At 40.5% G+C, this 14,032-nt stretch overlaps 1 protein-coding gene across 2 annotated transcripts in view; it reads right to left on the bottom strand.

Annotated features, from left to right (window-relative positions):
- The window catches only part of CCND2 (cyclin D2), a gene marked incomplete at both ends in the record, with an annotated part of 33,417 nt that overhangs the window by 13,855 nt on the left and 5,530 nt on the right, over positions 1–14,032 (bottom strand). Inside the window, 2 exons of one of the 2 annotated variants that reach the window (XM_079544113.1) lie at positions 2,381–2,413; positions 3,835–3,983. In XM_079544113.1, coding sequence (XP_079400239.1) covers positions 2,381–2,413; positions 3,835–3,983 — 182 coding nt within the window. Of the gene's footprint in view, positions 1–2,380; positions 2,414–3,834; positions 3,984–14,032 lie in introns of those variants that run through there. The other variant, XM_079544114.1, reaches the window with a different exon arrangement.

The following is a 14,032-nucleotide window of genomic DNA, read 5'->3' as shown; positions in this document are numbered from 1 at the left end:
AGACAGATCAAATTACGGCCAGCTCTCCAAAAATGAGCATCTTCCAAACTTGGCCACATGTGAAAAATTACAGCATATTTAAGTTCTTTAAACGTTTAAATGTTTGAGCAGCAAAATTATCTAGAAATCCCCTTTGTACCAGGGGTGCTCTCACTTAAGTAAGAAGCTTTTTAGTAGTCTGTGCTGCTGTGGGCTATGATCAGATGCAAAGAGAAGAAAGCTTTTCTCAGTGCCAACAGATTCTTGGAGAGGATGTGACTAGTAACATCCTAAGAATTCTTTGATATTTGGGAAGAGTGATTTTTTTTTTTTTTATTTTTTTTTCCTTCAAAGACATTTAAGCTCAGCCAAATTTGGGAAGATTTTCACTGGGACAGAGCAAAAAGCACATTTTTGACCAAAACATCAATAAAATTTCAAAGAAAAGGCATAGTAAGTTTTTCAACAAGACAAATTATATCTTTTTTTTCTAACCATTTAGGAGATACTAGGCTGTTCTGACAGGTATTTTCTTTCAAACTGAATCGATCAGGTTAAAACATTCAGAATGAGAAAAAGTTGTACAACCTGCACGGTACTGCAAAAAGGCCTTACATTAAGAAGCACTGGGATGCCTGAGAAAGCTTCCAGTATCTCCTATAAGAAAGAACATGAGCTTAAATACATACCTACAAACATCAAATGAACAGAATCCAAAAACGCTCCTAAAAGAGCAAAAAACTAAAAGCCATATATTCCTTCTCTGACATGATCTTGCACGATATGCCTGCAGCATTCTCTGAAAGTCAATTAACAAGGGTTCTGTTAGATGTAGAAGAAAGAAAATCCAAAGAGAAAGGCACCCTATTGTGACTTCTCATTTGTCCCTAAAAGCCTTCAAAAACAACCCTGGTATGCAAACAGAGCATGGGAAGAGCCAGGTTCTGCAACAGCTGGGATCCTCATTCAAGTACAGTCTCAAAGGTGGAACAGCAAGGCACCTGACAGTAACCAGAAAAAAAACACAAAAGGAGGTACAGTAGGTAAACCTGTGATTTTATTGCCTGTGGCTTTAATCGCCACCAAAACAAGCAACTATGTAAACAAACAGCTGTGTCCAGCCTTGCTTGAGTATATAAATGTTATCCAAAAAGAGTCCCATGCAGCATGAACTGCAATAGCCTAGTCTACATGTGAGTAAGGAGCAGATTGCCACAGCAAAGACTACATCAGAAAGTAATGATCAGATTCTGACAAGGTAAGGATAGGAAATGCCCTTCCCCGTACTGTAGAGGAATCCAGGTAAATTACAAGTGTTTTGCAAGATTCCAGTTATGTAGCCCGTGTGCCCCTTGTGTTGAGCCCGCCTACCCTCACCTAAAACTTGAGTATGATCAGCAGCATGTTGTCTCTGAAAGCCAGACTTGTCCACAACGAAGATGAGCTAGGAAAAAGATCCATGTGGCTGCATGGGGAAACCGAAGACTATCCTAAACAACTCCCTGACATCTCCAGAAAGACAGAACTCAATGGTTGATCAAAACCTACTAAATACCACAGAGAGAAACACAGCAGGACTACCCTAGCATCTCCCCTCTGACAAGTGAAAATAGTTTCAGACATTTATCTGGAGCACACGGGTATGGTCTAGTGATGGAAAAATTGCATCTTTAAAGTTCTCTGACTCAGACAACACTGGCTATTCTTAGAAGCCAAGCAACTCCCCATCACCAACTTCAAAACAAGAACAGATGGTCTTTCCCTCATATTTAAATTAGATGAGTCCCAGGATGGAGTTTGAAATACAAGGACATAAATGGTTGTGGGGCATACATCAGTAAAAATGAGCATGAAAATAAGAAGCAGTCAAGGAGTCCATTTCACCTTGCTTTTCCATGTAACAAGCAAAATCAGGATAGTTCCAATCTTTCCAAAACTCCATAACATTCAGACTACTGGTAGTTCCACAAGCTCTCAATGGATAGCAGCAACAGTTTTCCTTATTATTAGGATATCCACGACTATTACCAAAAGCAGCACTCATGTTAACAAGTCTCAAGTCTTTTATAAATCTTAGTCTTCCTTTATCCAATTTTCTCATGTCCACTCACATCTGTTAACTTGATATCTAGAGTCTAGAGTCCTTCCTGACATTTGCTGGATGCTGCATCCAAAACTTACCACATTACATCCAATCAAACACCCAAGTAGAAAATTTCAGTCAGCCAATAACTGCCAATTTTAATAACTGGTAATTCTTGTTTTCTAAATATATTAAGTGAACTTTATAGATTTTCTTGCTCTAAACGGAACAACCATACAAATGAGTGCTATGCATTACTTGCATAGGGCCATGAAGTCTGAACTGTTATATAGGATTCTTCTTGCGTGCTTCTGCTGTTTACTGCAATGTACCACCACTGTTCCTCCATGCCTATAAAAATGGCACAAAAAGGCAAATCACCTATGTGAAATTTTCACTTGAAGTGAGTGTATATTTAATTTCAAAAGCTACATGATTTACATTACAAGCATTCAGAATTGGTAATGTTTCTTTTCCTTTGCAAAACTTACTTCCAACCAAAAGAAACGGGAAGACCTAGAAATGCACTTTAAAATTAGACTCGGCTCACCTAAAGAAAGAAAAAAACTGAAATTCTTCCCTTTCAGTTAAACCGGAATATTTTAGCCCAAATTTAGAACGTTTGTTTAAAAAAAAAAAACAAAACAAAACAAAAAAAAAAAAACACCAATTTTCTCTTCACAGTGTTGTTACAAATCTAATAATTGCACAGAATATCTACTCCACAAGCTGTAAGAGGATTTATGTTGAACACAGGTTAAGGATTAAGGGTTAAGGACACATTGATAACTGATAATTTTATGGTAAGTATTTTATTTGTGGCCTGCCTTCCATTAGGTCTCACTCGTTTTCTTTCAGGTGTATTTCAACATGGCAAAACTTGTCAGGTTATCAACAGATTAAATTCATGTTTTCCACAGACCAAGGAACATGGATTTGCAGTAGCACAGACTCTACCTCCCATGGCCCACTACCAACGTAGCAATGCAACTGGAGAGTCACCACTCCTAGTAAAGGCGATCTGAGCGTTCCCTTCTAGTCCTCCCAGCTCAGTCTATCATGCAGACCTGCCTGGTTTGCATTTTTCATATGTACTCACTAAATCACTTTTCAGGCACTACTGAATCAATATCAGATTCACCTCCCTATTGACAAAAGGACTTCCTGACAATCTGAAGCATTAATTTCTTAAAATGAGTGCTTACAATGAGGTTAGAGACAGAAATCCAGACAGCTTGGGTCGTACCCATCTCCTGCTATGCTGGCGCTGGAGGATTAGCTCAGTATTCTCCTCCTTTATGCCAAAGATTTTTGGAAGGTATCCCAGTGAGGGTCAGAACAGCAGTTTCAAGACTGGGAGCGCAGGCCTGCTGTTCCTGTGCACATACTAGTTTACCTTAAGCTATAGGGAGATGCTGCCTGCTATTCTACATCAGAGCCCTAGGGCACTAAATGTGACTGCTCCCCTATAACAAGCCTCAGCATCAGTCACGGTGGATGGAGTAGGCCCAAGTACAAGATGAGGCAAAGCAGGCTCTACTCACAAAGCTGCTGAACAGAACATGATGATGAGGAGTGATTCCCATGAGGTCAAGGAGCTCTGGACATCCAGAGGTCTTCCAACAAGGTGTCCACTTGCAGTAGAACTCCCCCCCTCCCCCCCCCCCCTTCACTCCACTGGGCTCTCAGGATCAGGCCCAGTTTGATGGACAGCTCAGTTTTTCCACAGGGTTCTCAGAAGTGAAACAAGAACAGGAATCCATGACACTCACCACATCTGTGCTTGTAATCTTGGCCAGAAAGTCTGTTAGGCTGTCACCAGAGAGCGATCTGTCCCCATCATCAAGCTGAAGGCCACAGATGGCTGCTCCCACACTTCCAGTTGCTATCATTGATGGTGGGTACATGGCAAAGTTAAAATCTGTAAGAACAGATCTGGGAATTAGTCCAAGCCCAGACCAGAAAAGCTGCAGAACAGAGGCATCAACATAAAAGCCACACCCAAGAGTAAAAATGTAGAAAAACTCCTGGGTCTGACTGAGCTCATTAGTCACACTACTCATCACAAGTAGTCAAAGGAGACGAAACAGATCTGCAAATTAAGATGGAAATGCAGTTTAGTCTTTTATTCTCATTGATGCATAAAGAAAATCTGGAAAATTTTCAACAGTCTTAGTTAAAAAAAAAAAAAAAGGAAAGAAGAGAAAGGCTTTCTGTAATCGACATCAGAAATTTGGATCTTAGTCACATTAGAGCTCCATGTATAAATAGAAAGCTAACTGGAATAAGGTTTCAAAAAACAATGAACTAAGATTTTAAATCACATCAAATTTAAAGACTTGATTAACTCAAGCATTTAAAGAGCTGTTTGGGAAAGAGATTTTAATTAACAATTCATCTTTACTACTCTATGTTCAGTACCTTTGCAATTAGCAAATGAGAATACTTACAGCTATGCCATCAAAGAAAAAACAAATGCCACATTTGTTTCTTAAAAAATAATAGTAATGACAAGTTGAAAGGCATTTCAAAACTTCTCACCTATCTGTGGAAATTAGGAGATAAATGAAAATTAAATTGAATGCTCTCGTGACCTTTATAAGGCAACCTTGTGTTTTATCCTGCTGTAGGCACTGGCTTACCTGTACTTCTTTCACCTAACATGATCCTCATTTTTTCTAGATTACAAATACCTTCCTAACATAAAACTTAGTTTGCAAGTTGTTTTAATCAGCAATAGCTCATTAATAAACCCTTCTCTACCAGTTTTCCATTGGAGAAGGAGAAAGAAATCCAAGCAATATCTAGTACAAAAAAAAACAAAACAAAAAAAAAAGAAAAAAAAAAGAAAAAAAAAAAAAAGAAAAGCTCTTGATGCATTCAGTCTACTTATACAGTCACATGGATACTAAAAACTGCCCTTCTGCTTAGGACACGTGCCAAGTCTTCTCTATTTAGCTAGCATAAATACTGTAATTCTGATGATTTCTGTGTGACTGCAGAAGTTTTAAACAGCGCTTTTTTCTCCCTCATTCTCCCAAATGCTTAGGCGGCAGACAGTGGAACAGTTGTGGAGATGTCATACTGTTCTCCAGGCTAAAGTACGTCCCTGGCATCCACGAGGAACAGAGAAAACTGTGATTCTGGTGATAACATTTACCCACAGGGACAGGAGAATGGATGTCAGAACTAGGGAAATAAAGGAAAGAGCTGAAATCCTCACACAGACTTACCTGACTCATGAAGCCACTAAAAGACAACTACTTGCAGGTCACAGCTGCACAGAAATGACTCTTTCACACACAAAAACTGAGCTCAGAAGACATCACGTTCAGATACTTCTGAATGAGCAAATTCCCACTAACAGAACCAGTTAGCATGAACTATTATTATTACAAAAACAATAATTATACTGTAGTAGTGTATATATAGGAAAGCTGATGGACTTGACAATTTTTATATTGCCCTAATTAACAGTTAAGTCAGCAGGAGAGCCTTGACCCTTACTTGTCAGTACTGGACACAGTCCAGTGAGAGCTCATCTCAGTGCACATCACAAATCACAACACTAACGTTCAGAGAATTACAATTCCACTGTCAAAATCAGTGCTTCATATTTGCCTCACACAAATTCATCCTGCAGAGGAACCGCCCAGTCTGTAAATATGTGGTGTAAACAAACAGTGCTGCCAGATACATATAGCACAAGCATTCCCAGAACATGCTATCCTCAGTGCTTCTGCCCATTACAGTTCTTTTTGAGCCATTCCCCAAGAATATGTAATAAATACAGTGAGATCTTAAGCAGAACTCACTACTTCTTCCGACAAGACATCTTGCTTGATGCTTGCTCACAACAGCCTTGGCTTTTAAGACATCCTGTCTCTTTTCACTTACTAGAGGGCCTAGGTCTTGAATCTGATGACTGTTGCAGCAGCTCATTCCTGCACAAACTCACCCACAGACTGGGCAGCTAGTGGCTCTGTGGAAGAAGCATGGGCCTCCAGTTTACAAAGTGCAACCATGAAAATCAGGAATGATTCCAGGACTCCAATAAACAGGTATTTTTGTAAAGTACGTAAACATTTATATGTTTGAATGACTGTCCAGAAGGCTCTGGGAACTCCTAATTGTACCTTGAATATTGTGTTCAGTTTTAGGACCCTCACTACAAGAAAGACATTGAGGCCCTGGAGCATGTTCAGAGAAGGGCAACAAAGCTGGCTAGAGTGTGGAACACAAATATTACAAGGAGCAGCTGAGAGAACTGGGGTTGTTTAGTTTGGAGGAAGCTTAGGTCATTGTCTCAACAATCTGAAAGGAGGTTGTAGCGAGGTGAGGGTTGGTCCCATTCTGCCAAGTAACTAACTAGTGATAGGACCAGAGGTAATGGTTTCAAGGTACGCCAGGGAAGTTTGAGGTTGGATGTTCAGAAAAAACAAAACAAAACAAAAAAAAACAACCAACATTCTCAGAAAGGGTAGTAAGGTATTGGAACAGGCTGCCCAGGAAGATGTTACAGTCACCATTTTTGGAGTTTTCCAAGAAAAGGGCAGATGCAACACTGACTACATAATTTAGTGGAATGGTGGTGATGTGTTGATGATTGGACTAGATGATTTAAGTAGTCTTTCCAACCTTAATGATTCTATGATCATGGCCTTTCAATACTAAGAGAAAGCTTTTAACAGGAGAAAATCCAACTGTTTTTTACACAGGTGGCTAGTGAGAGGACAAGGGGAAACGGTTTTAAACTAAAACAGGGGAGATTCACTGGGAGGGTGGTGAGGCACTAGAACAGGCTTGCCAGAGAAGCTGTGGATGTCCCCCACCAGAGGTGTTCAAGGCCAGGTTGTATGGGGCCCTGGGAAAACTGACCTAGCAGCTGACAGTCCTGCCCACAGAAAAGTGGAGTGGAACTAGATGATTTTTAAGGTCCCTTCCAAGCCATGCCATTCTGTAATTCATTCAGCCCCTGAAGCAAGTAAAAAATGTTTATAAAATTGAAAAATATTCAAGCAACATTTATGGGTCCCAAGAACATTTTCCCACAGAGTGACTCATGAGTGAGTCCACTAATTTATACAGAAAGGAATTAGGGAAGGAGATATCTTCACAGATCTGCTTCCACTCTTGTACATGCTGCAATTGCTTGGGTTTAGTGTCCCCAGGTTAAGCCCTGACTGGGAACAATGAGTTCAGGCTCTTTGACTTCAGTACATTTCAAATCCAGACACAGCAAGTTGTCATGGGAGCTGATGGCATTACTGGCTGATAACATGCATAACAAAGTAGGCTGAGAGACAATACCTGTTTAAGTACCTGTGAGAGTACAGACTTCTATTTGGCAAATCCTTTTGTTCATTAGCAGGAACAATGCTGTGCTTTACCAAGGAGGTGGTGGGATGCATCTCTAGTATTTGATTTTCAGACTTACCAAACTGCATTCTAATTATGCACAAGAACTAGGGAAATACCAGTGACAGCAGATTTTCCACAATTTATCCCTCTTTCTTGCAATTTTCAGGTAAGACATTGTAAAATAAATAAATAAATAAATAACTCTTACAGAGTTTGGATGGTCTGTACAGTAGCTACAATGCAGCAGGTAAGAATAAAATGCCTCCACTGCAACCCAACATTCATGCCAGCAACAGGGAAACAGATCCTCCTGAAGGCCCAGATGCCCACATCCTTGTGAGTACTTCCACAACACAACATTACTCAAGGTGTCTGGCAGGGAAGAAAAGAGTAATGGGGGATGCTTATGCTGTGCACCCAATGAATCACAAAATGTCAGTGAATGGAAGAGACCTGAAAGATTACCTAGTCCAATCCCCCTGGAGGAACAACTAGATTAGGTCACACAGGAATACGTCCAGGTGGGTTTTGAATGTCTCCAGAGAAGGAGACTCCACAACTTTTCTGGGCAGCCTGTTCCAGTGTTCTGTTACCCTTACTCTGAAGAAATTTTTTCCTCATATTTATGTGGAACCTCTTATGTCCCACTTGCATCCACTGCTCCTTGTCCTATCACCAGATGTCAAATCAATGCTCAGTACAGCTCAAGCCACATGTCCAGCATCCCCTTCGAACTTCCTTGGCTCCCGGAAGCTTACGTTAGGATCTCCATATTACGTGAACACTGGTTTTTCTTTTATACCTACAAGTTACGCACTCCCAAAAACCGTCTTCTAGGAAGCCAAATAAAAGAGCTACAGTGCCCCTGCCAACTAGCACTGCTGTAGGTCGGCTTCCACGTGGGGTCACATGAGAACATTTCTATGCCCAGTAACCTTGTTAGTTCCCTTAATGTCATTCATAATGCAAATGAGACAGCAAGCAAATGGCCAGAGGCCCAGACTGACTAAAGCTCAGCATCCTGAAAGTCTTACATTGCCTCTAGCTCTAAACTAACTTCCCTCCATAACAAGCACCATAAACTTGGCTATCAAAGCTACACATGCCCAGCCTTTGTTGTACAACAGGCAGCGATTTGTATCACTCGCCCCTATTTTTAGCATATTAATTAACTAATGCAACTGGTGAGGCAAGTGTCTCCAAATGGAGAGTGTGGCACCATTGTCTGAAGTCATCACCTCATCTTACGCTATTGAAAATCATGACAGTGACCCTCCTGCTGATATGAATTTAACCTGACATGCCCATAAAGGGATGGGGGGGGTGGTGGACCAATTTTGTGCACATGGTTTTCCAGATCACCCTGGACCCTATTAGTGCAGAAAGAGCTCATTGAAAGAAAAGAAGCCACATTGTGCTAGGCCACCTAGAGGGTTGAATAGAAAAAGCTGAGGAAAAGAGCAGGCAGTGGAACAAAGGCATTAATTAACATATTTCCATATTCAAACAAAGTAATAACTACGTGAAATGTTTTTCAAGGTGCAATGAAAGCAGAAGTATTAAGCACCATATCTGATGGGATGCAAAACCCCTCCCCAAGTCTCTTACATTTTATCAAGAAATTTCAAACAAGCTTTTTACATGTCATTTTAGATTATAATCCCCATACCCTAATTCCTCAGTTATAACTCAAATCTTGCCATCCTTACAGGTAAACCCGCCCCCAGACTTACAGGACAAAAGCTTGTCCTGACATTTAAGAAAGAAATAAAAATAAAATAAAATAAAAGGGAGGAGAGGATTTAAAACATTTGGCTTTTAGACATGTATTTTCACTTAAAATTCTTGCTGGTGCTGATAAAATCTGAATTAGAGAATCTTATAAAAAGAACTTCTTACAGGACACCCGAAATCAGGCTATGAGCTAGATCTCTCTTTCAGATGCACACATAACCCTGGCTAATGCAAACCCAGTGCCTGCTCTCAAGACATAGCACTGACTTTTAACTTTGCAACTCTACATCAAAATACAGAAGTCTTGCTGAAAGTAAGAGAGGTAGCACAACAATGTCTAGTCTAAGAAAATAGAAACATTCAAACACTTCAAGGAAAGAAATGGCTTTTTAGAAAGCACGATTTGTTTTGCCTTCTATTATCCCCAGGTAATAAGCACAGTGAACCATCCTCATCTCCAACTGTATCTTTTTTTTTCCTTGAAAGATAATAAAAATCTAGTCCAACCTTGCACAACCCTTTGACTTCTACAGGCAATTTCAGGGCTGGAAAGAAAAAAAAAAAGTATAAGAAACAGCATCATTTGAAAGACAGCCAGCTATGGACCAGACAGCCAGAACAAATCAGGGTACCTAGACAGTAGACATTCTTCTTTCAAACAGTATGCTCTACTCCAATGTATGCACATGCCAAGAATGTTTTTTCTGCACATGCAGCAAATGTGACAAATAGTCAGGTACCCTGCGAAGAACAGTTGAGCTATTTTGCTGGCTCACTCCCGCAAGCAGATCCAGTGAACTTCACTATGTATCTAAATCAGGAAAATCAGAAGTTGGCAGTCAGACTAAAGGATACAACCAGAGGTGGGAACTCAGAGTTGCCTGTGCAAGAAAACTGCTAGAAGGAAAAGTACATCAACACCACGCTGAACATCCTCAGTGTGCCAAGATCAGGTGCAAACTCCACCTTCTTACAATGACCTCTGTTACTGCTCTGGCTGCAGGCCATTATTTTAACAGCCAGCATTCATCCCTAGAATTTGACAGAGGCATTTGCAGCTCTGCAAACAAACAGCACAGGAAACTCCTGTCTTGAAAACAGTTCTTAGGGATGGGAGAAAAGAAAATTTAAAGAAGGGTGTGTTAAGTCCATCAGGAGAACAGAATGATGACAACCAACAATATCCATCTATAAACTGCTATTTAAATGCTTACATCCCAATTTCACCTAGCCTTGAACTTTACCCAGCCAGTGATATTACCATGAGGAAAAGCATGAATTTTCATTTTAGGAGATAAGTTTAAAAACAAAAAAATCATAGGAAAACAATATACGCAATGCTTTTGATTCTTGCCTGGTTTGATCCAAGTGCATGCACTTTCTATCAGCTGCTTTCAAAAAAAAGCACATGAACACTCGTTCACATGCTTTTTTGAATGCAGTTGGTAGATTCTTTTTTCCTCTTGCTTTTGTACTTCACAATGCACAGATTTTTTTTCCCCAGTGTTAACTATTACTGCTTTTAAAGGCATAATCAGCTGACTCCTTAGCACTTCAAAAAATGTTACACCAGTGCCAAGTATAACCAAAGAAAAGACTATTAAGTAAAATAGGATGCAGATGTAAGTGCTCCTTTCCTCCGAGGTAGGTGGGAGGGCAGACATTTAATTCTACTCACGGGCTATAGTAATGCTAAAAAGTCTGGCCTTGGTATGAATGTATTTAAATCATCCTAAATGCTAATGCTATCTCACAACCCAAGTGAGATAGAGACTGGAAAACATGCTGAGCACTTTACATAAGCAAGTATATGAGCACTCAACACAACATGCTCATTAGCTGATGATAAACTATTTCTGAACAACTATTTTTTATGATTATTGTAATTTGTTCTACAAATTCAATATGATAACTTAATCAAGATCATGATTACATTTAGCACTTAAGCCATCAGAAGGTCAGAACTGCAACAGGTAGGAAGAACAGTAACTTATCTGACAGCACAGGAATTCTGCCAGCATATGTCAGCAAAGGCTCTTTTCCTTCATCTTCTTCCGCCTCATCTTCCCCAGTCAGATGGTTCTGCAACTTAAGGAGTGGTTCTGCCCACACAAGTACACCCCAGGCCCTGCCTACTTGCTGATGGACCAGTAATGGCTTTTGCAGCTTCGCTCTGCCAGAGAGCTTGATATACTAATATGAACTGTCCTTCCCAGGAACAAGCAAACTGTCTTTTGCCTAGCAATAAAATCATGAGGATTATTCTTTCTTCTGACACGTGTCATGCAAGAACTATTTATGCAACTACTATTACTTCACAACACTTATTTTCCTTCTATGAGTCTGATCCACTTAAAGTCTCTGTGGACTTTTTTTTTTTTCCTCTCTCTGTGAAGAGCAGATCCCAACTAAAACATGTAGTGCATTTCACGTTCTGCAGGGACCGAACCTAAAATGTCTTACATTGGCTAAAAAGGAAAGAACGCACAGCACATTGCCCAGCAGGAGTCCTGAGAACCTCTTGGTGTTACACAGCATTCCATGTGGTTATCCTCCAGGTCACCAGGATTAGAGGAGTAATTGCAGTCTTTGCTCACACAACACTTCCATTGCATTGATTTTCACAGAACTTCTGTCTGATTTGGTCCAGAAGTAAACAAACAAACAAAGACCCACACACATGAGGGGGAGGGAACAGCAAACAACACGTTTCACCCTTTTTAGCTTTCAAGCATAGATGGTTAAAGCCCCAGAAACAGTGGGCAGATATCTAGCACACACTACAAAACTGGCTTAAAACTGAAATACAAAAGCAAAAGTCCATACAAAAGAGATGAGTCTAGAGATCTATACAGTTGCCTTCTGTCTCTGAAAATCTGCAGCACTTTCTGCTTTCAAGTTTTATACACCATTCACATAAAATGCCAAAAATCTGTTCACTGTTATTAGCTTCTCCATTGCTGCCTGTGCCCAGAAATGCACAGTTCCTCTTATTGGAAGCCTGGTTTGCCTCTCCTCCCTCAAAATCCATTCCTTCGTCAGTCCATAGACACAAAAAGCTATCCTCTGCCAAAACAGTGCCATGTACAGCCTCCATCATGACAGCTTAGCACAGGGAAGCTGTCAGACATCTCTAATGCTGCACAACCTAAAAGAAGAAAGAATAAAAGGCAAGCTGAAGTGGTGGAAACGAGGAACAAACGGTCTTCCTCCTGTCTGCAATGTAGCATGTCAGGTATATAGCTCTGCAGTCAGGACATTTCCTGCTCCTCCAGGTACAACTCTGCAACTTGAAACACATGAAATGGGCCCATGGCATGAGCAATGAAGGATAAAAAGTTACTAACAGATATAGCTAGGATAAGAGCGGTAAAGAGATGTGACTCTGGAGGTCAAAATGATGATTTCTCTTGGGCTTGCAAATAAGTAGGATCCTCTTAATCTGAAACAGAGGTAAGCATCTGCTTTTACTATACAGTAAATGCAGAGAGTCTGTTTGCAGCTCTCAGTGCCTTTAAGATTCACAAGATTCCTGAAGAAGATTTTAGCTTACAGCAGTAGCCGCTAGCAGGGTAAGAAAATGAATGATGTTGTGAAAGACAAGCATGTGTCAGCACATGCTGACACATCTGAACGCTGTTACTGTGCAGTGAGTGAGTGAAGCAGCTTCAAGAAAGCTGTCCTATGTACAGTCAGTTCCCAGACAAAAGACTATGCTCTCCCTCACTCAGCAGTATCCTGCTGGCACAGATGCTGCTTTACAAACACAGGCAGACCTAGTCCAGGGGTGTTCTTCACTGCCAGACACTTCCAGAGGAGAACGAGGCTTCAGAAAGCACTGCAACAGTAGGGCAGGGGAAAGAGAAAACCTCTTGTTCAGAGAATATGCTTCTGTCTTGCCTAGAAGTAGTATGTTCAGATGGAACTAACAGCAAGGAGGGTCACGCTCCAGTTTAAGTCATGCTCATGTGAATTGTTACTCACTACAATGAATGGGGAGAGAGGCACAGAAAGAAAAATGCAGAGACTGAAAAACTACTGGAGAGCAGAAGTTGTCACACTGAGATGAATCAGAACGTAAAACGAGAGACACTACTGAGCTCAAGACTGAAGCCATTAGCCAACCATTAAGACCAGGTCTAGTAATGCTTAAGAATCAAAAACAGGCTCGACACATGCATGGAAGGAGCAAGGGAAAAGTCTGTCATGTCACGCCATATGTCAAAGGAGGTCATCTAGCTGAAAGAATGCAAATGGAGAAACGAAACAGGCTTAATCCAAGCTGGCAGAGAGCAGAAGCTCTCAGGGAGAAAGGGAAAGAAGAAATAGAGTGGCTGATGAAGAGAGCTCCATAACAAATAAGAGAAAAAAAAGGAAATAACAACTGGATCTGGAAATAAGATTGGTAAGAAGGGTCTTTTTTTCACATAGGAGAGTAAGAACAGCATTGAAAAGAGTAGGGTAGCATTAAGTGGGCAGGGAGAGAATGCAAAGCCAGTATGAAGCTGATGTAATTGATTAATTTTAAAGTAAAATGCTAATTAGGCCAGAGATATCTGATGGCTTACCAAGATTGATCCTGTAGATTTGGAGCAGTATTTCTAATGAGCTCCATGTCCTTCTGCCTGAAAGGGATCACACAACAGTGGGAAAAAAAGGGAAAGCTACAGCACTGCAGTAACTGAAATGTTAATCACCCTAAAGCAGTCCAAATTAGCATTCTTTAAAACATATCAGCTGAGGTAGCAAAAACTGGCCTACATTGTAAAAACAGTCTCTACATCTCAAACACCAAAAAGCAGGCATACTGGTAATCAGTTATGCATCAGTATTGCCCAAAAGCTGTAGCTGATGTTCCTTTTCCCTCTGTAAATA

This window comes from Tetrao urogallus (genome assembly GCF_951394365.1).
Source record: "Tetrao urogallus genome assembly, chromosome: 1".
Classification (NCBI taxonomy): domain Eukaryota; kingdom Metazoa; phylum Chordata; class Aves; order Galliformes; family Phasianidae; genus Tetrao; species Tetrao urogallus.
This window is presented reverse-complemented; position numbering and strand designations above follow the sequence as displayed.